Below are 25,659 nucleotides of genomic sequence, written 5' to 3'. Positions count from 1 at the left end.
TGGCTACATGGGTGTATAAAATTGCAAAACTCATAGAACTAATGCTTAAAATATGCATCTTACTGTATGTAAATTACACTTTAATTTTTTAATACAGGAAGGAAAAACATGTCTTTATAGGCATAGGCTATACAGTCCTATTCATCCTGTAAATTATCTCTTATAAATTATGTCAATTATCTCTTTTCAATTTAACTCCCTTTCCTAGTTAGAGAATTAATATTTTTCAAAGACGGATACAATAAAAACCTGTTTTGCCTACCAGCCTGATCCCAAGGACTTCCCACAATAAGTAGGTATTGGGTTTTCTGCTAAGCCCAGCGAATCCCGTAGTTGACATGAATCGAGGTGGGAACCCAGGACAGTGAAGATGCCATTTTCCCACCATCTGTTTCAAAGACAGCAGCTATACTTTCATTGAAGAAAGGTCTTACTGTTGGACAAGAAATGTAATGCTGTGCCCCTCACAGAAGCCCCTCATGCCAGACCGTTTGCCTTTTCCATCCCAGTCTGTATGGCCCCAGCACAAGAGTTAAGAGTGCCACCTCTCAGCTGCCTCCAGCTGGTCTTCTGTTTCCCTCTGACCCCTGATGTTCCTGGAACAGCAGCACTTGGTAACTGGGAAGCTTATGCCACATGTCAGCTGGGATGAGGCCCAGCATAGCGAAAATCACTAAGCTAGGAGTCTGGGATATGCGCTCAGGCAGTCTGGACCATACTGTGACTAATTTGGGGAGAGGCTTTCATTTTCCCTTCTTGGAAAAGAGGGTGATAGTTCCTGTGCCATAGCCTTCACAGGGCTGCTGTGTGGGTAGCATGAGATAACCAACCTGGAAACCACGTTAGCAGAGTGTTCATCTGATTCATATATCAGGTGGAATTATTATCCAGTTCAGTACTTCTGAGTTCCTCTCTGTGAATAATTGCAGAGGTTGTAACGTGTCGGATTCAGCAAGCCTGTGCTGTGGTTGTTCCCTCTCAGGTGACAGCAGAGCTAGACGCCTGGAACGAGGACTTGCTCCGGCAGATGAATGACTTCAACACGGAGGACCTAACACTGGCAGAGCAGCGGCTGCAGCGCCACACGGAGCGGAAGCTGGCCATGAACAACATGACCTTCGAGGTCATCCAGCAGGGCCAGGATCTGCACCAGTACATTATGGAGGTCCAGGCCTCAGGTATGTGAGCCGTCCTGTCCTTGTACTCCTGGCAGACAGGTGAAGAAACAAGAACATCAGCTTGACGCCAACGAGCACTTCCACTCTGTTCATTTATTTTATTCCTACAGGTATAAGGAACAGGTCTTTGCCCTCATTTTAAAGAAAAAGAAAATTAAGTGTGAAAGCTGAAATAACTTGGCCAAGGTTGCCCAGTTAGGCTGCGATAGGGATGGGAATAGGACCAGTGTCTCTTGGTCCTGTAGAGAGAATAGGAAAATCAATGATCAAAATTAGCACAGATTAAAAAAAAAATGGTGTCCTGGAAAAAATAAACCAGGCTGACTTCAAAAGCAGTCAGCCATCCAGGTGAAGTGCATTCAAATGTGCAGACTTCCGCGATTCTACCCCCTCCTCCCCACACACACCCTCTTCCCTGTGTCAGCCCCCAGGGCTGGCTCCTTGTCTCCAGTTCATGCTGCCCAGAGTAAGTGGGGCTTTGTCGTTGTTGTTGTTGTTGTTTTCACTGATCTGTGTATGAGCATAGGAAGTGTTGATAAAAATATATGGCAAAATCATATGGTTTTATTAACTTCTCAAAAAAACTTGCCTGAGTTACTCAGATTGGACTTCATTTCCTGCTCAGATTTATTCATTGTTCATCCCACACCTGCATGAGTCCTGGCAGTTACACCTGCTACTCTCTAAATTGGCCTTTGATATTAGAGCTGGAGAGAGCCATAGTGGTCCCCTAGTCCACCCAGTCTAGAAAAAAGAAGCCCCTTAGCTGGGTACATATCAGTAGAGTGCTAGAACAGGTCTGTACCCCGAGACCCATTGCTCTACTCTCCAAGTCCTCATTGGCTCAGGTTCCTCTGAGAGGAGACAGACAGGGGCTCAGGCCATTCACTCTTTAAAACATCATTGGTTCATGAAAGATACTTAGAATCATGAGCTTGTCAGGCAGACCTGGGCAATCAAACTTAACTTTAGGGTACTGTGTTTCTTTTAATGACCTGGAAGAGTATGTAACAGCATTCAAAGGAGCTTCACTTCTAACCAGAGGAGAGACAACCTAGTAAATTCTGTTCACATTGTTCAGCATAACCTTTTCTTGAATTTTCATTTGTGTTGTGAACAGGCTGCAACTGCCTGTGAGATCCAGGCCTCATAGATGTGCAGACCATGTCCAACGTAGCCCCAGGAAGGGCCATTGATGTTGCAGTCTATCTGGAGACTGTTTCAAAAATGACAGTACCCAGGCACCATGCCTGGCTATTCCGATTTAACTACTTCTTGAGCAGGACTCGGGCATCAGCAAAAAGCTCCTTAGTTGATTAATACCCCTCTGCAGCCAGGGCTGAGAACTTCTTTTCATCATGATGGTTAAATCACAATAGCTGATATCTGCAGAATGCCCCAGGACAGTGATTCCCAAATGTGATTCCCAGAGCAGCAGCAGCAGCTTCCCGAAAGGACTGTTAGAAATGCAGGCTTAAGGGCCCATCCCCAGAACCCTCTACATCAGACTCCCTTGTGGTCCGGCCCAGCAATCTGTTGTAGAGCCCTCCAGAGGGTCTGATGCACCACTAATCTAGGACTGCCGATCTAGGACTGTGGTACTCAAAGTCTGGGCCCTGGACCAGCAGCATCAGTATCAATGAGTGCTAACTAGAAATGCAGAATCCCAGGCCTTATCTCAGACTTATGAATCTAAATCTGTAGTTTAACAAAATATCCAGGCAAATTATGTGTGCGTTAAAGTTTGAGAAGCAGCAGAGTTCTAGGCTATAGCCTGTATCATGTCATGGCCTTAATAAGGAAGAAAGGGAAACTTGATTTTTTTTTCTCTGTGCTTGAGAACCTTCTCTGGGCTCAGGGTTTCACCCTGCATCTTACCCTCATGATGCGAACAATATCTGGCTATCCAGCTAAGTCTGGGAAGCATGAGAGAATGTAGACAATACCTAAGAGAGAGGCTGGGGCAGAGAAGCCCTGTGAGCACATTCACCCTTTTTCCCTTAGCACTGATGTGTCTGGCAGGAAGAGAGCACTTCTGCCTGAAAACCTGTAGGACCAGGGTGCTGGCATGACCTTAGGCAAGCCCACCTCTGTCCTAAGAGCCAGGTCCCCATGGTAATAGAAAGACTGTCAGGAGCTGGCAGCCCCTGTAGACTGCTTGTGGCTGGGAGTCAGCTGTGCTTGGCAGCCACTTTAACCATGAGGGCTGAGTGGGCAAAGACACCCCGGGCACATGGGTTGCCCACTCCCACAGTATCCTGTTCTAGATATGAGCTTTGTCAAAAGAGGCTTGATTGGCCTGTTTGGCCCTCTCTGCTGGGACTGGCTGTTCCCCTGCTCCTACCACAGCTAGCTTCTCAATCTGGCACAGCCCATGAGGCTTCGAAGGGAGTGGATCCAGAGGCTTCAAGCAAGCTCACTCTGCCCGCTGCTAAATGCCTGGTCCTGCAGAGGAGGTGTCTGTCTCCTCTCTGGCTTGGGGGAGGGAAGGGCAGAATCACACCAGAGCTGGAGAGTGGGGGTGGACCCAGGTGGACCTTGCCCCCAGGTGGCCAAGAAAAGCAGGAATTCAGAGACATGGGACTGAGGCAATGAATGGCTTGGGCATTTACGATGTTCATATAATAAATTATATTTGACCTAAAGGTAAAATAAACTGTTGTCTTAGGAAAAGGACAACTAGCAAAATTAAGAATTTGGTTGGTATTTGGCTCTCTATACTAAATTAATTAGGGGCTTATACTTTGATTTTATAGGAGTAAATGGAAATAGGAAATTTCCATACACTTGTTCTCAGGTGTGAAGTTTGTAGCATTGAGCCAGGTTCTACCAAATCCTGGGAGCCAACAACTAACCAAAGAATAAGTCTTTGCTTAAATCAATATTAGCCTTAGGAGTAGAAGGCAAAACAGGAATGATTTTTTCACTTGCTCATTGTTCTTTTCTCACTTTAGTGTAATCTGTTTGATCCTCAAGTTAGGAGGTGTTCTCTGGAAAGTCAAGTTCAGGAAAACACACAGGCTAAATTTAAGGTCCAGTTCCATCACCAACAGGCAGTCTGCCTTTGGAAGTCCCTTTTTTTCCTCTTTAGACCTTAGTTTCTTCTTCTGTCTAATTGGCAGGTGGGCCTTGATTCCGAAAGTCCCTTTCAGTTCTCACTTTCCATGGTTTAGCCTTATCACTGCCACTGGTTATGCCACAGGTCTTCTGTCTGGCGTGGTCTGACCACGTGACTATTACACTTGACCTTAGGAATAAGACAAGAGCCATATATCCTACAGAAATGTTTCTTTTGTGGTTTAGTCAAAGCTTCAGTTTTTCTCTTTATGCAACATTTTTAAGTGAAAAATCTTTCGAGTCTGACAATAATGCTTAAAATTCGCTATTCTTGGGAATACCCCAGCCACGGCATTTGAAAGTAAATTTTTAAGATAAATTAAGTTTTTGGGGGGTCTCTCTTCCCCTTGAGCATAGAGGTTAAAAGCACAGTACGAGAAGAAGACTGCTGGTCTGGGATCCCACCACACCTCTTATTACGTGGGTGTCCTTGAGCATGTGACCCAATCCACTTAAGTCTCACCTTCTTCTGGAAAATGATATTTATAAGAATACCAACCATACTGAGTCATTGTGAAGAAATAGTGGGATAATACATGAGAATGGTGAGGTCAGTAAATCTTGATAACAGTTGTGTATTACACTAGTATTCTAGCACTTACTGCATTCTGTTGGGGTTGTTTGTGTTCCTGTAGCTTCTCCAGCTGTGTGTGTGTGTGTGTGTGTGTGTGTGTGTGTGTGTGTGTGTGTGTGTTGAGGGGGGCGGGTATCCAGGCATTGGAAAGTCTTAAAGCTTAAAGTCATGAGAACAGGACTTTCTTCTCTTTACATTCCCAACATCTAGCAGAGTGGTTATGTCTTACACATAGCAAGTTCCCAATAATAATATTTGCTGAATTAATCCAGATCGAACATCAGTGTGTGTGGAACAGATGTAGGCAAAAATAATGGGCCACAAATAATTTCACTTGTGTTGTAAAAGGAAGGAAAAGGCCTGTGTTTTTCCCACATGGAAGCTGTTTCGGGGGTGGGGGGAGGGCTGAGAGGAGGGGACGAGAATCTTGGTGTAAAACAGTGGTTCTCAACCCTGCGACATATTTACAATCACCTGGAGAATTTCTCAAAAAAAAAAAAAAAAAAAAACGGAAAGAAAGAAAACAAGGTCTGGGCCTCACCCCTCAGGGATACTTACTTAATTGGTCTGACTGGGCCCAGATTTTTTTTAACTTCCCAGGTGGTTCTAACGTACAGCTAAGATAGAGAATAGTGATCTAAAAACCTGATTAAAGGACTTTGTAACTTCTGAACTGGTGTTATACTAAAGCAGTGATGCAGAAAGAGGTGTAGGGAGGGGAGGAGACAGGAGAAAAGGTGTTCTTTGTCTGAGGCAGACACATATATTTAAAGAATATACACAGTCAAAAGATATGTTACAAGTACTCTAGACCATAGCTACTTCCCCTTGAGGAAATTAAAGTGGTTCCCCTGACCAGGCAGCAAAGGAAAACAAAGTAAGGTCTTATTATTAGCTATGGCCTTGAGCTTTAAATAAAACAGTGCCAAACATTCTGGTAACTGATTATAGCAGAAAGAACATCTCTGTCCTTGAATAGCTAGCCATTGTACTATTTTTTTCCAGTGGTTCCCAATCTTTTTGGAAATACCCTTGGAACTTTAAGACTTTCCAATGCCTGGATACCCCTCCCAACACACACACACACACACACACACACACACACACACACACACATTTTGATGTTATAGGTCTAGATCGTGACCAGGACACAGTGATTTTTTTAAATAGTTCTCTAGATGAATGTGAGCCAAGGTCCAGAGCACTGGTCTAATAGCATTCAAACCACCATGGTTTCTAATGATATACATTGACCAAGTACATAAACATCTGATGGTAAGATTGTATATTTACATTTTATACAAGCCATTCAACAGTCCCATCGGTAATCAACAAAGAAGGTGTTAGAATTTCCCCAAGAGAAAGGAAAAAGTGGGAAAATGGATATTTTTTAGGCCACTAAATGCCAGGCACTGTAGATAGCTTATCTCTTAGTCCTCACAACACCCCCACAGCGTCCTTGTTGGTATTGCAATTTCACCGAAGTCCAGAGAGGATAGGAAACCAGAGACTCATTGATACCAGGTTACATAACATGGATTCAAAGCTAAGTCTGTCCTTCCCCAAAGTTCTCATGTGCTTTCCACCACAGCACATGACTTGAGCTTTTCCCTCATTAAAGTAGCTCATGTGTTCACTGTACAGGTATTTATTGGGTGTTGTAAGACAAGCACTACGCTAGGTCCTGAAGATTTAGAGGGGCACAAGACAGATGTGGCCCTAGTAGTGAAGAGCCTACATCTCTATAAGAACATGGACCAGTTACAAAGGAGCCAACCTCAGTGGAAGTGTTCTGACAGAGGGATGGGTACAGGACGTCGTGGGAGCATGTGAGAAAGAAATCTCAGCACGACCTTCTTTAAAGAGACAAACTATTTCATTACAAATATATTTTGCCACTTGATGGAAAGAACAAATGTGTCTTGTTGCATTTCCGAGAGCCCCAAAGGAAGATATTTAAGCCTGTCACTAGACTGAGAGAAATAATGTCAACACAAGCAACTCTGTTTGCTTTTAATTGATGGATATGTACGATGAGTTTTAACTAGGGCACATGTCACTGTGTTTGGGGGCAGTGGGAGCGAGGGATGAGTTTCTTTTCTTCTAGGTACAGCTGGAGCAAGTCACACGTTCTCATTCTCCATCTACAACATGATGTGTTGTTGAGCAGTGCAGAGGTGCCATAGGCATCGTCTTCACCCATTTTATTTCCTGCGTTCTTCTCACATAAAACAATCTCAAGTGAGGTAGATGAAAATAAAGGGCCTGAGTCTCGGGGCAGGCTACAAGCCTCTTCTGGATGATTTCCTAAGCAGGTGACTGGCCCCTTCGATAAGTTACTAAGCTTAAAGAGCCTATTTACATGCAGCGTGGCAGAGGTGAGCCATGAGCTTTCCATAGAAAGACACTTTGCCCAAGCCCAGCATACTAAACACTAGAGACACAGGTAGAATGAAAACAAGCTGGAAAAAAATCTGCATGGTGGCTGGAAACAGAGAAGAGCATCTGCTTATGCAAGTGCATCTTAAATTACGTCTTCAGAAAGTAAACACGAGGGTCAGGGGTCACCCACTTTGCTGAGCACTGCAGAGGTAAAGATTTTTGTGTTTCCACTTATATATTATTTTAGTAAAGGAGATGCTCTACCTCATCCTCTTGGTAATTGAAAATAGTAACTAGCGGGAATTGACTGCCAAAAGAACAAGCCGTTCTTTTCTGTCTCCCACAGATATTTCAGGAGCTAGGACTTGGAACTATGAAACATAGAAAAAATAAACATGAAAAGATACTGAAATTATTACCATGTAACACCAGACAAAAATTTTTCCCACTCTCCCATATTGTCCTTATATAAAACACTATTTTTGCCTCTGTAGAAATGAATTTCCTTTAACATGTACGCCCCCGACTGTATCCTGCAGGTGTGTTGGTGGTAGCTGAGATGAATTTCTGATGGTGTAAGTCAGAGAAAGGGGGAAATTCTCCAAAGGGAACTTAGTTTTTAGGTGGCCATACACTGAGATTGGTGGGCTTTTTTGATGCGATCCCCATCTTACCAGCGAATGAGAGTCCACCTTTGGCAGAAGCTCTTGAGCCGGGTCATTTTGGCTTTGTTTTGTATCTCCCAGTATGATCCAGAGGCTGGCTTGTGAATTTTTGGGTGTTGGCAAATCCCCCAGCAGAGACTGCTCAGTGCTTGTCTGGGGATGGACTTCCAGAAAACCACCTCACTCTCTAACTAGGAGCTGATTATCTGTTGAAAAGTTATTCCCATGCAAAGAATCAGTTAATCCAAAAGAAGGGGCCTGGTTTGAGCATCCAAAACAAAGCCGGTGATAACAATCTATCCAGTTTCACAGAGGGATATGTAGAGGTTGGGAGGGTGCTGGGAATGGCTATTTCCAACCTCCAGCTTTTGTATGCATATTGCAGGAAATGTGGTCTTTACAGTACTACCTAGTTTTTGTTTACTTTTTTTAAAAAATCAGGAATTGAATTAATCTGTGAGAAAGACATTGATCTGGCAGCCCAGGTGCAAGAGCTACTGGAGTTTCTCCATGAGAAGCAGCATGAACTGGAGCTCAATGCGGAGCAGACTCATAAGCGACTCGAACAATGCCTTCAACTGCGGCACCTCCAGGCAGAGGTCAAACAGGTGAGCCTGGCTCTTCCACCTTCAGCCTGGGTTCTCGGCCTCGCCTGGGTCTACTCCTGGGATGGGGTGGAGCATACAAAGCCACAGATATAATCAGACCTTAGGAGATAGGTAAGTTAGTGGTTGTGTTCTTTTCTGAATGCTAAGCTGACACCTATTGGCTCTAACAAATAGATCTAATGGTACAATGGCTCAAAACACAAATATATAATTTCTCCATCATAACAGCCTAAGGGGAGCATTCCGGAGTTTTTCCAAGTTGTCCTCAGTCACTGGATTTTTTTCTCTTCCTCTCTAGCCTCAATCCCAGTACACAGTTCATAGGAAATACAAATCCTGTATCAATAAGCATATTCAGCCTTTAGAGCCAAGTTGATTAATTTGGGGCATCTGTGCCTAGGACAGTGCCTGACATGTAGTTGATAGTAGTAACAGTTGCTATCATTCTTTTCAATGTGTGTATGGTTCTTATAAGAAAATTTTCTTACCATATTAAAGTCAATTTTGAAAAGAAAAAAAGAGTTCTTTTTTATACAAGACATTATATTGGCTGTTTTTCTAGGCACACCCAGATCTCTAGAAAGCTCTAGGGACATACGGTGTCCAGTAGCACATTTGAAAAATACTATGTATTTTTATTGTGAACAGACTAAGTGGGAATTATTAGCATGATGAATGGGGACTTCCTATTTAGACAAAGTGGGATTGAAGATACAAATAAAATTATAGTTTTATTTATTGAGTACTGTGTGCCTTTTACATCTATCTCTTGATCGATCCTCACTACCATTCTCCAAAGCGTGTTATTCCCATTTTACAGATGAGGCAACTGAAACTTAGCTAGGTCACCAGACAATGATCTTACTGAGAAAAGAACACACCATCCTTCTCCACAGGCCCAGGAAGGCTTCCCCACAGGGCAGCCTTCTGCTCCACATGCTCCCAGCAAACATGTTTCCCTGCTTCTTCTAGGCAGAGCCCCACCCAAAATATCCTAAGCAGAGACACATCTTCCTCTTCTAAACATTTTTTTCTTATATATAGTGACTGCTATAACATTTAGATTTAAATCTATTAATTTGGCCCAGGGAACAAAAACATCATGTTCGATTTAATTACTGCTTGGTCCGTTATAGTCAAGGTACCCCTTGCTAATGCCTGCGTCTTAGTTATTATATTGTTATTTATTATAATGGGCAAAAGTATCTTCTCTCATGAACCTATGCACTCTGGGCTCAAGATCCACCTTCAGTGCAAGTGAAGTCACTGAGCCTCAAGCAAGGCGAGATCACAGTGCTGTCATCTAGGTTGTTTTCTGTTTAGTTACACTGAGGTCACACCTGAATCTCTGGAGAGAAATGTTATTCATGGGACATGGTGGAAATCCTAGCAGGCCCAGAGCAGTGATGAGTATATAAATTCTGAAACTCTTGGCAGTAATGATGGTACTTTCTTTTCATGTGAGAAATACTTTCCATTTGTGATTTCATTTTGTAAGGACAGGCTATGGGGAATAGTGGCGTGTGTTTACTTTACAAATGAGGAAACCGAGGTATCATTAAGATTAGTGCTCCCAGGGCCTCTTGACTAACTCAAGTTGAACCTTGAGCCCAGGCCTCCTAAAACCAAAATCATACAATTTGCCTCTGCTGGGCCCCACTCCTGTCCTGGGGTTCCAGGACAAATAGAACCTCTCTAGCAGATTGCAGTCTGGAATTTCCTTGGCTTCCGCAACATCATATCTGAGAGAACAGGCAGGCATGGCTTGCACCTGGCAGAGAGGATGGCACCTGATCAGTCAGTGGGCCTAGCAGGTTATGAGAGCTTGCCTCTGTTCTTCAGACTTGGTTGTTTTGTCAGTAGCAGGTGGGAACAACGTGCTATTACATCCGAACAGGACAACGTGCTATTACATCCGAACAAAACAGATAACGAGGAAGTTATTCCTATTTAATTCTGAAATGCAATACATACTTTTGCTTTTGTTCCTGGCTTTTCATTTTATTTTTTGCTCCAACATTAACAGTAAAGCCAACTCCCCAATTATGTTTTTCTTGACTGATAGGAAAATGGAATGAATTTTCATCCTCCAAGTCTACATTCTGTGTAGGATGAAGAGCTGGTATGATGATAAGTAGTTTGTCAAATGGGGAATTAGATCATCTATCTATGAATAATCCAGGCTTGACTAATATCTGTATACGTTTCCATTCAGTATTTTATGAGTTGAAAGACGAAAGAAGAATTCTTCTGTGGGGGTGAGAAAATTCCTTCTCCCCACCATGGCGAGACTGACACACAGTGGGATCGTAGTTCAGAATGGTGCAGGATTGCTCGAGTCAGACTTTAGGGTACCTGTGAAGGCCTTTGAGAAAGACATGGGCCCTTGGAGGCACCAAAGGACTGCTGCTCAGTTTAGCCACTACGCCTCATTAGATAGGCTTGCTTTCCTTGTCAGTAAAAGGCTCTTTCTTTAGGGAGTTGTCTGATCCAGTTTCAGAGAAGGCAGTTGTGTTTGATGGAAGTTGGTGGAGCAGGAATTATTGATTTGGAAGCTGTTGACACTTGGAAAGAGGGAGTTAATTTAGATGTCACTATTGATCAGTGGGCTAAATTTAGACACTAGCTTGGGAGTAGTATCTCTTTTGAATATACTCTCAAAAAAAGGAAAGAAAGAAAAAGGACACCTTAATTGAAATGCCATTAATGGGGACAGAAAAGGAGAGGACAACGTGCTATTACACCGCTGTGTCGTTAAGAGTTCTCATAGATTAAAGGTTTAGATTTGGCCGTCATAACCTTAAGTATTGTTATATCACAATTATATGAAACTGAAGCTTTGAGGAGTGATGATGCCACAGACATTAGACTGAAAATTATTTTCAGAATGGTGAAGGGTAAAAGAAGTACAGATTTGTAGTTGATAGGTGCTCACAGGGATGGGGAGCACAGCATAGGGAATGCAGTCAGCATTAATGTAATAGCTAGGTAGAGAGCCAGGGGAGAGAAGGAGCAATCAGGGGAATTGCTTTATAAACTATATAAATGTCTAACCAATGTACTGTATACTTGAAACTCATTATAAAAATTTAAAGAAATATTTTCAAGTATTTAAGACAAATGAAATTGACTAATGCAACTGATTTTTTTTCTGAGACATCACTTTCTATCTAAGGTAAATGGCCCAAATCCCTCCAGAAAAACATGTTGCATCTTAAAGGGAAACCACTCCCCTGATTACAGACCGTGGTCCAGGGGCCCAGACCACCCAGATGCCCCTTTTCTTCTAGAACTACAGTTCAGATTATTCTCCAGACCCCATATAATGCTCTGATTACTTTCCAGGAAAATCGCTACTCTGGTAGGATGACTTCACATTTATTAAATACTTTAGGAAGATTTGAAAAACCTACTTAATGGACATAAAACTAAATGAATTCCTATATGTATTTAGTTACTAAATGCAGAGCAGTGCATTTAGCAGAAAATAGGCCAAAATGGATTTGTAAGATATTGGGGCTCTGAACTATGGGGAAAGAAATCATACTTGTCTGCTAAAGACATTGACTTAAATTACCCTCATGGACCAACTCCTAGCCAAAATTTGCATATGATCAAGGTGGCCATTCAAAACAAAGGAAAACATATTATCCTGTCCTCATATTCCCTTTGAGAATACTGTGTTCAGCTGGGTTCACTATACATAAAAGGGAGAAAGGAGCGGAGTAGATCCAGAAGTGAGGCAACCACAGGGACAAGTGCTCCCACCCATTTGTTTCAAAATGGAGATGATGAAGAGGACACAAGGTCACAGTCCATAAAATGCTAAAGGAGGAACACGTATGATCTCTTAAATCATGAACTTCTAAAACTAAAAAACACTGGAAACATGACAGGTTCCCAGTTACCATCTGAGCAGCTAATCATTTTTCCTGTGGCTGAAGTTTCAGAAATGACTGTGCCTTGTGATAAGCTGTCTGAAATAGCGGGCCTTCAGTGTAACCTCATAGCTTTATTGTTAGTATAACCTAAAGAACACAGCCATATACAAGCAGCTTGCCCAGCCTTCGTGACAGGGCCCAGTTTGCCCAGCTGGGATGGCATCAGCATCTGTGGACATCCACATCCAGTTAACCACATACGGTGTTCTCCTAACTTGGGATTGTCTGAGCTTCCTTGGCCTGTGGAAGCAATTGATTTTCATTGCCCGTTCCCCCTCTCAGCTCTGAGTGAGCTGAATCCGTGGCTGCCTACCCAAGCAACATTACCCTTTTTGTCCCTCATTTCTACAAAGTTGTTTCTCTGGTATCCCTTGGTTTTAGGGGCAGTCTCTGAATTTTGAAAGAAGTATGGAATTTTAGAGCTCAAAGTGACCTTCACAGGTCATCTAACCTATAGGTAAACTGTTGCCTAAATGATTGATCAATATTAAATGTTATTTTACAAATTATATTTTATGGTTTGCAAAATACTTTTAATTATTTTATTTCACCTTTACCCTGCAACTTAAGCATGCAAAGGGTTGGCATTTTATAGAAGAGGAAACAGCCTCAGGGAGATTAAAAGATGTTACCAAAGTCGCAGCTCCAGATAAGTAGCAGCAACACTTTCTTATTTTTAGTACGATATTTCTAGTGCTACTTCCCACTCATTAGGATGCTCCCAGAAGAATAAATAACCAATTGTATGAAACAGGAAGATAAAAGACTACAGTGATAGAAAATTATACCAACAGAAGTTGTCATTATTCAGAGTGTAAAGAATGATAGTAACAAAACAGCTACAGTTTCTACATCACATCAGCCAATAAGTTCTACAGATACTGGGATGAACATTAATATTCCTAAACTTTTTCCTCTTTTCAAATAAAGAATCATAGCAGTACCTAACTTTGCTCCAAAACTAAAAATCACCACACCACTATCATCTGATTTTACATATTATAATATGTTGCACCAACCCTGATACAGAAAGTTAAGTACTGTTATCCTGTCTTTATAGATGAGGAAACAGTAGCTTAGAGGGGTTAAGTGATTTTACCAGGTAGTAACAAAGCCAGGTGTTCTGACTTCAGATTTTGTGCTCTTTCTACATAATCTTGATGCTGATTTTTTAGGACTTGACTCAGGGATCAGTCCCACCCCTGAACCTAAGCCATAGGTATAAGCTACCAGGTACTTTTTATCTTCCTAAATCAAATATCTCACTTTAAAGTCCAGGAACGCTTTTATGAACAGCATTTGAGAAATGAAAATAAACAAGGATGTCGAGGATATGGCATGGTTTAACGAAAGACATGGAGACTGAATGAAGTCTATATTTCTAAATGGAAAAGCTAGTATTAGGGATCCCACAACTATAGCTATAACTGATGTTGCAGTTGGTTAAAACCAGAGAGGAAATATTCCAGCAAGACTCAGGAGGCCTAAAGGGTGTCACATTGCCCCTCAAGCACGGATTTGTGTGGTCTATGGAGAAATGTTTCTCTGACACCCTCAAATGAATCTTGAACCAAGAAAAATGTAATGGATCATGGCAGAAGGACTTACATAGTTCAAAAATATACAGTATGAGCTCCATTTTGCAAAGAGATGAAGCATTTGGTCATGAAATCCAGGCACCCAAAGTTACAGGCAGCTTCTGGAAATCATTAGCATCTCTAGCCAGCCAGCCGCAGTACACCAGTGTCATCAGAGATTTCACACGTACACTCTGAGTAGTTATTTCCTGCAAATAATTGCTATACAGATTGGTATCTCATCTGCAATCTGCCAGAATAGCCATAAATTAACATCTCAATCCAAATAGCCCAGCTTCATTGGGATTTCTGCCCCAGTGTTATCTATGCACAATATGGTATCAGTCATTTCCTGCCCTAGGAGAAAATTTGTGAGATGCCTATGAGAGTTATGGAATAGGAGATCAGGCTTAGTTTTTTTTTCTAATTGTTTAACATGAAGAAGTTGAGAGGAGAAGAAAAACAAACAAAAAATCTGAAACAGATTGTGACGACGGCTTTATCTTAAGGCAACAGATGGATGGTATTTACTGATCTTGAAATTTCAGAAGAATTTTTATTTTTTTCTCTCCAAGAAAACTTTCCAGTTCCTTAATCAAGGTTTTACTTGGGCATTCTCTGGTGACCTGACACAAGGTAGATTTTCAAAGCCCAGTTCTTCTGGTTTGATTATTTGCGCTCGACTCTATTAGCTAGATGATAGCCACATCTCCATTTACCCAGGACTGTCTAGACAGTGTCAGCTGTTTCTCCTTCAATTCTAATATTCCCGAGCTGAGCTTCCTTTCCCCCAGTACTAATTAAGGTCACCTAGAAATTTCACTCAGCTAGTCATAGCCTCTAAATAATTTAAATCAGTTATAACTTACTCTCCCTTTTTCTAATGATCCAGCATGTGGATAATTCATGCTCTTTCTTTTCTTTCTCCTTCCTCCTTCTTTTGGGTTGTTTACCTACCAAAACTCAAACCTTGGCTATTTTGCAAAGCATGGAAGGTTGGAGCCGTTGCTCTGGTATGACTTGGGTGTTTACCATAGATAATCATTCACTCTTTCAAAAACATTACTGCATACCTATCATATATGAGATACTGTGTTAGGTGCTGTGTGAGATGAAGATACAACTAGTATTATACCCTACTCCTCTATAACTGTATGTTCTAGGGGACAAATGAAACATAAGTCAAAATAACTGAACAAGGCAGTCTATGGTGAGTGCCACACAGGCGGTACCTACCAAATAGTATGGTTGTCCCAGGTGACTAAATTTTTCTAAATGGGAATGATTAGATGAAGATTTCAGGAAGATATTGATATTTGAACTGGGCTTTAAAAAAAGAAAAGGATACCAACAGAAGGAATGTTTTTATTTATACCATGATGTGTTCCAGAAGGAACTTCAGAAATGGACGTACGATGCAATCAGATAATGTAATACTTAAATTAAGTGGGTAAGGAAATTGCAACAGAGGAATGATAAGAGTAGAATGAATATATGAAGCTGGGAATGAGGTTGTTACTTTAAAAAAGTACCTTATGGCACAGGATGCCAGGTAAGGTTAGGGAGATAACCATTTTAATTATCCAGACCCATCCTGTCCTCTCTCCAACTGTGAGTAGAGGATAGGGAGCTCTCCGACAGAAGGACTCATCAGAGAAGGCAACAGCTCTGGGGAAGCAGCAAAGACCATTCACCTGTGTCCTTGTCCTGACTCCCTAGGTCCTGGGATGGATCCGCAATGGGGAGTCGATGCTCAATGCCAGCCTGGTCAATGCCAGCTCTTTGTCTGAAGCGGAGCAGCTGCAGCGGGAGCACGAGCAGTTCCAACTGGCCATCGAGGTAACACCCAAATCTGGCTACACGCTCTTCCTCCTTTCCCCTTTCTGCTCCATGCTTCAGGCAGGATGATTCCTCAAGATGTAATGAAGCCCTTACTGTTTATAGTGAAATGGCCCAGGCAGCCTTTCTACTACCTAGGAATTGCAAATTCAGGATCCATCACCCCGAAAGGGCTTGGTATTAGAAGACAAGTATTCACACTACGAATGTGGATTTGCTCCTTGCTCATTGGTACCTTTAACCTTCAAGGCCCTTGGTCCATTGATTTTTTTGCACATTATAGACTATGCACCATGGGAATGACGTAAAGAATTATTCACATAAAGATCAAGCAATTAAGGATAAACAAGTGCAAAAGCCATTAGTAAATAAGGATTCCATTTTTAAACATTTGGTTTACATGTAACATTTAGATTTATTGTCAGATTCTGCCCTTTAATAAGAACAATAATCACAGGAGCAGATTGCACCAGATAGGTTGTTTCACCAAAAGTATTTGTTCCATCATGCAGATGGAAGTCATGTTTAAAGAACAAATTGAGACCAGAAGTTCACCAACTAAGATTGTTTTAAAGGCTGTTTTAAACTAAAACTCCACTTATGATAACCTATTATACATTTTGTCTTGCTTTAAATAATACATTTAATTATCCTTTCTAGTAGAACATTCTCCTTCCCAAAGAGATTTGAGCTGATTGCTCTAAGATAGTGTGGGGAAAAGAGTAGGAAGGGACATGGAAATGATATTAAAAATAAAATAAGTTCAGTACCAGCGGGAAAAGAAATAAAGAGTGAAAACTTCGAAGACATTTGTTACTGTAGTTCAGTACAAAACTCAGCCCATTTCTGAGTGTGTAAGATATGCAAAGACATTATCTTCTACTAAAAAAGTGATCATTAATGAGAATTTTGCACAACAATGACAAAATTTTAATTGCCCGTGCCAATAAGTATATCTTTTAATAAAGTAATCCAACTGATTGCATGAACCAGTGCTATCGAAATGACATAATTCCACCTGACTCGCATATGCAGCATGTTGTTGCATCCTTACAGAGTAGAAGCTTGCTCAGCATAGATGTCTCTTAACTAAATAGGTGCAAGTTGATTAAATATTCTTGAAATTGATGTTGAGATAGAGGTCTCTGTAAAGTTTATATCTATAGTTTCATGAGGTTATGGGAGAGCAGATAGGATTTCTAGATGATCTTGGGGATGTGAAGCAGATGGGGTCTGCAGCATGGCTAGGATAATGAAGGGAATGGAACCAGAATTTCCACTCTCAGAGAAAAAAGACATAATAATGGGTTTATGATGGCAATTACATGCTGGTTTCATATATTGAGGAGAGGCCAGATAATCACCATAATCACTAAATGTTCATTTGGTGAACCTTTCCTTTATATGGGAAAATGTAGATGCCGTTCTAACTGCTAGAGATCAAACGATGTGATGTGACATAGAAAAAAGGACATAGGTTTGGGAAACAGGTCAAACCTGAATCTTGTTCCTTGATTGTATGCTTTTTAATAAGCCCGAGCCTTCATTTCTTAACCCGTGAAGTGGGAATAGTAATATTCACCTTGTAGTAGTGTCATGAGGACTAGCAAAAATATGCATAAGCGCAGTGCCTACCAGAGTGCACACTTGATTAAACGACAGCAATTCAAGTGCTTTTTAAAATAGTCCTTGCCGTGAGAGTTTCTTGCCTTGAGAGTCTCACTGTCTAAGTATAGAGAATCAGCCAAGCATTAGATGAGTGTTGTAGTTCAGAAGAGGGTAGTTTTTAGTGAGCCTCAAGCTGTCTGAAAGGGCCTCTTTCAAGGAGGTTGGACTTGAGCTGAGCTTCAAAGGAAGACTAGGGCATAGATGGGGAGAGGCTAAAAGGTGTTCGTTAAAGGCAGGAGGAATGAAGCTAGCAAACACAAGAACATGCATGGTGTGTTTTCAGAGGATTTTGTAAGGGAATAGTGCATGATAGCAGCATGGAAGTAGTTAGGGCCTCATCGAGAGAAGCATCTGATGACATCCTCTAAAGTTTGGGCTTCATTTCATAACAATGAGGGAAGTCCTGAAGGCTTTCGAATTGAGAAAAGAAGTTTGTAGCATAAAACTAGATTTTTAGAGCTGCAAAGGATGCACGAAGTCACTTAATCCAAGCAGTTCCTATTACAGAGAATTAATCTGTCAGAAATGTAAGGGATGGGTTGGATGGATTGAAAATGGAAGGCAAGAGTACAGCTAGGTGACCACCACAGCAGCCTGGGTATGAAGAGGCGAGTGCTGAACAGCAGGCAAGGATGACGATGAGATTATAGTTAGGTGCTAGTGAGAAGGGGCCACCAAGAGAATGGCATAATGCCATGAGAAGACTTTTAGATGGGGGAGGAGTTTAGTTATAGATATGAAACCTGAGGAAATGTCTGGGAGGAAGGTGGAGGCTCTGATAGGGCAGTAAAGCTACCTGCATTCATTGGCGAGGGTTCCTCCTGTCGAAGAAGCTCTCTCACTCTTCTACTGATAATGCATATTTGTAAGTGACTAACATGGGCAGACAGATCGACCAAATTGGTGCTGCTGACCTAGGTGATAGGTGTGGCGGGCAGCTCACCCTCAGATCCAAAGACAATTGAAGATGAGGGTCAGGTGTCAGTGAAGAGATATAGACTGGGGAGTCATTTACAGAGAGGAAATAATAGAAGCCAAGAGAACAGATGAGAGCTCTGCAGACCAGCAAAAACCGAGGATGGACCGTGGGGTACCTCTGCATTTAGGAGACAGAAGAAGAAAATGGTGCAAACAAGTAAAACAGAGAATGAAACCAGAGATTTACAGTAGATCATTTCTGCCCATTACTTTTTCTAGCTGCTTTCAGCAATGAGGAACCCAAGTGCTGATGTGGTCACCAGGATTGCAGGCTGACCCAGTGGCAAAGCAAGGGAATTAAAGAGTCTAGGTTGCTAGGAGAGGTCGTGCTAACATAACTAACACTGAGTACAGATTCAGGAAACAGGGAAGCCAGGAAGTGCTTGACAGACTGGGAAGAATACATAGGACTGTGGGGACTGCCATCTGGGATGAGGGTGAGAGGGGAGGTAGAGGTGAAAAGGAGGGAGGCTGTACTCACACTCACAGAGTGCAGAGTGAACTTGCTCTTGGTGACTGTCTGGCGCTGCTGCCCAAGAAGAAGGGCAGAAATAATTCTGGAATAAGTTATTGATCTTTTAGCTGCTCACTTTCACTGCCAGCAAGCTATACTTTCCTAAAAGTGCAAAGGCCAAATTAGTACTATGTCATTGGGTTGAAATGATCCCAGCAGTTGAAGCTGGGATAATATTACCTCTTTGAAGTCATATGATTTATCCACATCAGTATTTTATTTTAACAAATTTTAATCCTAGTAGGCTCTCTCCCTGCCACCCAGTCCTCCAGCCTGGTCTCCCCACCTCTACAGTTAATATAAACTCATAGACTCCAAGCCACCACATTTAGCCTGAATACGAAAATATATATATACACACACATATATATTACATATATATGATTCTAAAGGCAAACACAAATGATGTGGAATTATGTGTTGAGCTAAATTGTCTACTGCTCTTTCTTGGTGAGATCACTAAGGGATGGTGTGAGATGCTTCTCTTTTGCTTTATTAATGTGACAAATTTATTCCTTCTCCTAAGTTGATTATTAGTGTTTAAAATGATTACATTGTTGGCTCAGAATTGTGTTACATGATTTTTTTTATGTTGTATGTTTATTTGATCTGTAAAATGGGACCGCAGCAATATCCTCCTTTGAAAACACATGATGATGAACAATTTTATGACTAGATTTGAAAAGGAAATTTAACTAATGTATAGACCAATCAGGGAGCAGGTTTATACACAACTACTGTTCCTCTGCCATAGAAACTGAAAAGTCTTTAAAACCCAGAGTAATACAAGTAGAAGGGAAAGGAGTGTGGACAGAAGTTAGAGACCTGAGTGATTAGTTAATGAAAATGTATGATATTCTTTTTAAAAATATGCTTTAAAAACAGTGATGTATTTAGTAATCATGACAAAATGTTTGAATCAGTCATTTAAAGCTCTTTAACTTTTCTGCATCTTTCCACTCACGCCTCACTCCACCCCCTCCCGTACCACGCCTGGGTTGTTCCCATGGACCTCTCTCTCCTCCCCTTGTGCCCAGTCCCTCTTTCATGCCACTTCCTTGCAGAAGACGCACCAGAGCGCCCTGCAGGTACAGCAGAAAGCAGAGGCTCTACTCCAGGCTGGCCACTACGATGCAGACGCCATCCGGGAGTGTGCTGAGAAGGTGGCTCTCCACTGGCAGCAGCTCATGCTGAAGATGGAAGACCGGCTAAAACTGGTCAACGCCTCTGTGGCCTTTTACAAAACCTCTGAACAGGTGAGGCAAAGGGCTATTGGATGTCTAGGAATGAGACTGATGGAGGATTATTTTCTGCCTCACACTGCAAAATCTGCAGTATCTACCATAGAAGCCAGTCCTCTTGGAACTAACCTTTGAGAGTAGAAGAATGATTTGTGGAAACAACACAGTTGGCTTCCTTATAACACTTTTCATTATAGAAGTGGACCATGTGATTTGTTTCTTATAAATTTCTCAAACTCATTGGATCTAGCTGTTGAAATAGAAATTGGGGGGTTGTATGCAGAAAGCTAGTTGGAGTGGTATCAGTCAGCTGTTGCCACAAAATACTGTATAACAAATCACCCCAAAACTCTCTGGTATAAAAACAATAAGCTTTTTAATTTTTTTTTGCTTTAGTACCTCAAGTTCAGCTGGTCTTGGCTGAGCTTGATACAACTGGCTCGAAGCTGCAGACTGGGTCTAGTTCTATTTCCATGTCTCTCATCCTCTTTGACCAGCAGCTACTTGAGGCACATTTATGGTGAAAGGCAAGTGTGCAAGAGCCCAAAATCTACTGTGCAAGTACATTTCAAGTTTCCGCTTGTGTCACATGCTCTAACATCCTTTTGGCCAAAACAAGTCATGTGGTCAAGCAATATTAATGAAGCAGGGAAGTATATGCCTCCTATGGAGATTAGGAGAGGAGAGTGACAATTTGCCAAACAAAAATCTAATCCACCACAATCAGGCACTATGCATTGCTGGAAAAACATATAGCTCTCTTACTCAGGCAGCTCTCAGTCTAATGGAGGAAACACAGCTCCATCTGTCAGTGGAGAACTATGAGCCTAACTAATAAGATGGTACAGCTGTAGGAGAAAAGGCAGGAAATATTCAGCAGGGCCATAGAGATGCAGACCCATTACCGTTACATCTGTACTGCAATATGCACAAGGGGTAAGAGGATTTTTAAATGATTTGGGTGATGTTAGGGACTTCCTTTCATGAAGTGGAGACTTAAAACAGGAGTTATGTTATTCAATGTAAAATACTTTCCTCATTCCAATTGCCCCCTAGTAGAGATGGATCACAGAACCGTTCTCTTCTGGGTAACTTACAGGGACCATGGGAAAGTATCTCGGAGCAAATATAACATGTTTGTCTAAGGGCCCTGCAGCCAGTGTGCAGTCTCTACACCTTTTCTCAGTTCTTTCTTCTGTTGTTTCAGAGATATGATGCCTTCAATGGCCACGGAAATGGGGGCAGCAGATTAAGATGATAAAGAACTTCCCCTGTTGATCTCTAAATTCAGCGCAATCTCAATAAAATCCCAGCAAGCTTTTTAAAATAATAATTGATATACTGATTCTAAGATTTACAAGGAAATGCAAAAGAACCTAGAGTAGCCAAAACAATCTTGAAAAAAGAGCAAAGTTGAAGGAATTACACCAACTGATTTTGAGACTTACTCTTAAGCCGCAGTGATCAAAACAGAATGGTATTGGTGTGAGACACAATGGATCAGAACAGAGGCTCCAGAAACAGACCCACATATATACAGTCAGTTCATTTTTGACAAAGCAATTTAATAAGTAAAGTCTTTTAAACAAGTGATACTGGACAGCTAAATATTCATATAAAAATGAGGATTGATCTCTGTCTACTATCATACACAAATTTTAATTTGAGATGGATCAAGATGTTGAAAGGGACAGAGCAGTAGATTAAGAGTCAGGAAATTTGACCCTGAAATGACTTTGCCAAATGTCACTTTATCTCTTTAGATTTCTGTTTCTCTGCATATTAAATTAAAGGATTTTTGCTTGATAATCTTTTCAGCTTCCAAACTGATTGATTTTAAGTTCAGTACTCTCACGGGACAAGTGTTGAGTACTTTTTTTCCTAAAATTTTTAAATGCCTATAATTTCTCTCAAGATGTGAGCCTTGTAAATGCTTTCATGCCTTGCATAAGGAGAGGTGGGCAGTGCTAGAGAAGTCAGCTGGAGTCCAGGGACAGGCCTCTCATGACATGAGAAGCTTGTTGGCTCAGAGAGTGTTCTGCCTGGGACTTCTTTCACCTCAGTGCATAACTCAATAAATATACTAGTCAACATCGTACTCTTCATCAAAAGGGATGACTAACTCAGGGGAGGCCAAGGATACTTACAGCTGCTCTCCCCATAGCTAAGAAAGTAATCAGAGCCTATCAAAGGCAAGTTTTGGAATATAAGTGTCTATTGCCTGCATCCTGCCCTAGGCGCCGGCACTAAGCTGCCCTGGTTAGGCAATCCTAGCATCTTCCCCAAACCTCATTTATTTATACTACCTAATTCACAGGTATATATTATAAAATATAATATATTAAAAACACTTTAAAACCCCCAAATTACCAGTCTTGCTATCTCTTTCACTCTACATACTATCCCTAGGTGATTTCATCAATCCCATAGCTTAAGACAGCAACTGTCAGAAGATGATTCCAAAATTGATATCTCAATCATAATCTGTCTCTCAAGCTCCAGATGCTGGATTCTCATCAGATGCCTCCTGGACTTCTCTTGCATGTCCCAGGGGTACTGCATACTCTAGATGTATACAAACTGAACTTAGAATAAAAAATTGTGCACCTGTGCAAGGTTCTCTCAACTGAAGGTCCTCATAAAATACTTCCCAACCAACTAATTTGCTGAGTCTTTTCCCCTGTGATTCATTAGGTCTGTAGTGTCTTGGAGAGCTTAGAGCAAGAATACCGGAGAGATGAGGACTGGTGTGGTGGACGAGATAAGCTGGGACCAGGAGCAGAGATTGACCACGTCATTCCACTCATCAGTAAACATTTGGAACAAAAGGAGGCCTTTCTTAAGGTCAGAGCACTTTATTCTTTCTGCCTTCTTCCCTCTCCTCCTCCTCTTTCTTTTTCTCTCCTACCTGCCCCTACTCTGTCAAGCACACTGCATCATGTGGGCTTTCCATAACCCTGTTTTTTCTAACTTCTTACTTAAAAGGAGGCATTTGTAGGAAGGTATTGACTACTTAATTTGAAAGGTTGAAAGGCCCTACTTCAAATATTATTTCTTTCTCTCAGCACTTTTTGTACACTTAGGCAATTAGAATAAGCATTACTATTGGTGCCATGTTCAAATATCCTGAAATCCCACTGAAGTTAATTGAGAAAAATGCTTTCACTTAGTTATTTTTGGTTGATAAAAATATTTTTAATTGAAATATATAACTCTAAATATAAAACAATATTTTAAAAAATCTTTTGTAAATGGATAATGTAAAATTTAGGGCAAGAATTAAAAAAATAAATTTAGACACCTTATTTATTTATTTATCAGGCTGACAATTATCAATTACCAATAAATGTAACACTGTTCATTCTACCGTATAAAGAGAGAAATACCTTATTTTGTTTGTTTTAAATTAAATTTATTGGGGTGACACTGGCTAATAAAATTATATAGGTTTACAATTGAGTGTACAATTCAATGACATATCATTTGTATATTGCACTGTGTGTTCACCATCCAAAGTCACATCTCCTTCCATCACCATATATCTGTCCTTCTCTACTCTTTTCTCCCTCCTTCCACCCCCTTTCCCTCTGGTAACCACCTTACTGTTATCTGTGTCTGTGAGTTTTCGTTTGTTTGTTTGTCGTGTTCCTTCGTTGCTTTCAGTTTTATATCCCACATATGAGTGAGATCATATGGTTCTTGACTGTTTCTTCCTGACTTATTTCATTTAGCATGACATTTTCAAGATCCATCCATGTTGTCACAAATGGCAGTATTTCGTCTTTTCTTATAGCCAAGTTTTTACCATATATGTACCATCTCTTCTTTATCCAATCATCTATCAAAGGGCACTTCAGTTGTTTTCATGTCTTTGCCACCGTGAATAATGCTGCAATGAATGTAGAGCCCTAACTTCCCAGGGAGGAAGTACAGGCTTGCTCTGCACAGGAGGCTTTCAGCTATTGTGGGAAGCCCTCCAAACCTTTCCTCCCGCCTTTGATCTTCTCTTTGACAGAGTCTTCTGTCTTAAAACTTATCTAAGGACTCCATTTACTCTCAAATTCTTTCCTCTCAGGTTTCTGAAAGTACAAAAGAGAATTTTTATACCCTGACATGTTACCACTGATTTTCCACGATTCTACAATTAACTGCCTTTCTTTTATTAGGGATATTCTGTACTTGACCACCTCTATGAATTTTATTTTATTTTTATTCTATTTTTAATATGGCCTCTCCCTGCCCTCCTCCCATCTATCTGGTGTCTGCACCTGAATTCAATCAGAACCCTTAGTAATTGGCTCTTACTGATGAGATTTAATAGAAATTCTTCTATACAGAGCTTAAGATGATTTTTAAAGTCTTCTGTATTATAAAACAAAATTTAAAACAAAACAGCTTAAGTGGAGCATGTCAAAGATTTTAAAGAGAGATATATAGGTATTTCTTCATAAAATTAAATGTTTATTTTGAAGCAGGAAAAGAGAAATGTTCTGGTCTGATGTTTTCCTTGTGTGCCTAAAACCATAGTTGAGAAACTCCCTATTGTTGTGTGAGCTAAATGCCCAATCCATGGGACCCGGAGCTCTCCATTTGTGTGCATCAGTTGATCTATTTTGCATTTCTTAGCTTTGGACCACCATCCAGCTGTTAAATTCATGGGCCTCTGGATGGACCCACCAGCAGTCTTTTACCAGACCTCTCAGAAGCCATTGTTACTAATACAACATTTTTTTTTTGCTATATAATTTGTAGAAGCTAAGTGTCAAAAGGTTTTAAAATTTAGCAATTTTGTCCAAAGATAATTTAATTCTGAAAACTGTGGATTAAAAATTAGTGGACTACTTTACTTCTACAATCAGGAAAAAAAAAATGCTTTTAAAAGAAATTCAGAACACCTGTGGTCTTGAGAGAAACTAGTAAGACCATTGGTAGACCCAGATTCTAGCCCCAACTTGCTTTATGACTCTTGTCCTGTCTGGGTCTCAGTTTCCTCCCTGTAAACAATGTCATGGAACAGACCTGTCCTCTCTGCCACCCACTGCTACTGCAAGCCCTAAAGGGGGTAGTAGTTCTTTTTCCTTAAGATAGAGCAATAGGATGTTTATTAGTATTGTTGAGGTGAGTGAGGATTGATTTGATGGACAAATACATTTTTAAATGTGGGTAATATCCACTTAGATTTGGAATGTATGGTTAATAGGTTTGTTTCCCAAATTTGCTTTCCCAAGTCTAAATTAAACTAATGTGAAGGTGACTTACACCATTGGTCATATATAAAAGGCATTCTAGTGGCAGAAGAAAACCAGCCAGAGAGAGAACGTTAGTAATACTGACTCAACGTATAGTAGTCAAGGGATGGCTGGTTTCTGATTTTTAT

At 41.0% G+C, this 25,659-nt stretch overlaps 1 protein-coding gene across 17 annotated transcripts in view; it reads left to right on the top strand.

Moving 5' to 3' along the window:
• The window catches only part of KALRN (kalirin RhoGEF kinase), a 592,295-nt gene that overhangs the window by 327,150 nt on the left and 239,486 nt on the right, over positions 1-25,659 (top strand). For 12 of the 17 annotated variants that reach the window (XM_036219573.1, XM_036219569.1, XM_036219568.1 and 9 more), the window contains exons 14-18: positions 983-1,178; positions 8,358-8,524; positions 15,762-15,881; positions 20,079-20,297; positions 22,977-23,126. In XM_036219573.1, the coding sequence (XP_036075466.1) occupies positions 983-1,178; positions 8,358-8,524; positions 15,762-15,881; positions 20,079-20,297; positions 22,977-23,126 (852 nt within the window). The remainder of the gene's footprint in view (positions 1-982; positions 1,179-8,357; positions 8,525-15,761; positions 15,882-20,078; positions 20,298-22,976; positions 23,127-25,659) is intronic. The other 5 variants (XM_036219576.1, XM_036219571.1, XM_036219572.1 and 2 more) reach the window with 1 other exon arrangement.

Source organism: Rousettus aegyptiacus, unplaced genomic scaffold (genome assembly GCF_014176215.1).
Source record: "Rousettus aegyptiacus isolate mRouAeg1 unplaced genomic scaffold, mRouAeg1.p scaffold_m13_p_4, whole genome shotgun sequence".
In the NCBI taxonomy this organism is placed as follows: Eukaryota; Metazoa; Chordata; class Mammalia; order Chiroptera; family Pteropodidae; genus Rousettus; species Rousettus aegyptiacus.
The sequence above is the reverse complement of the archived record's forward strand: the minus strand, read 5'-3'. Positions and strand labels throughout refer to the sequence as shown.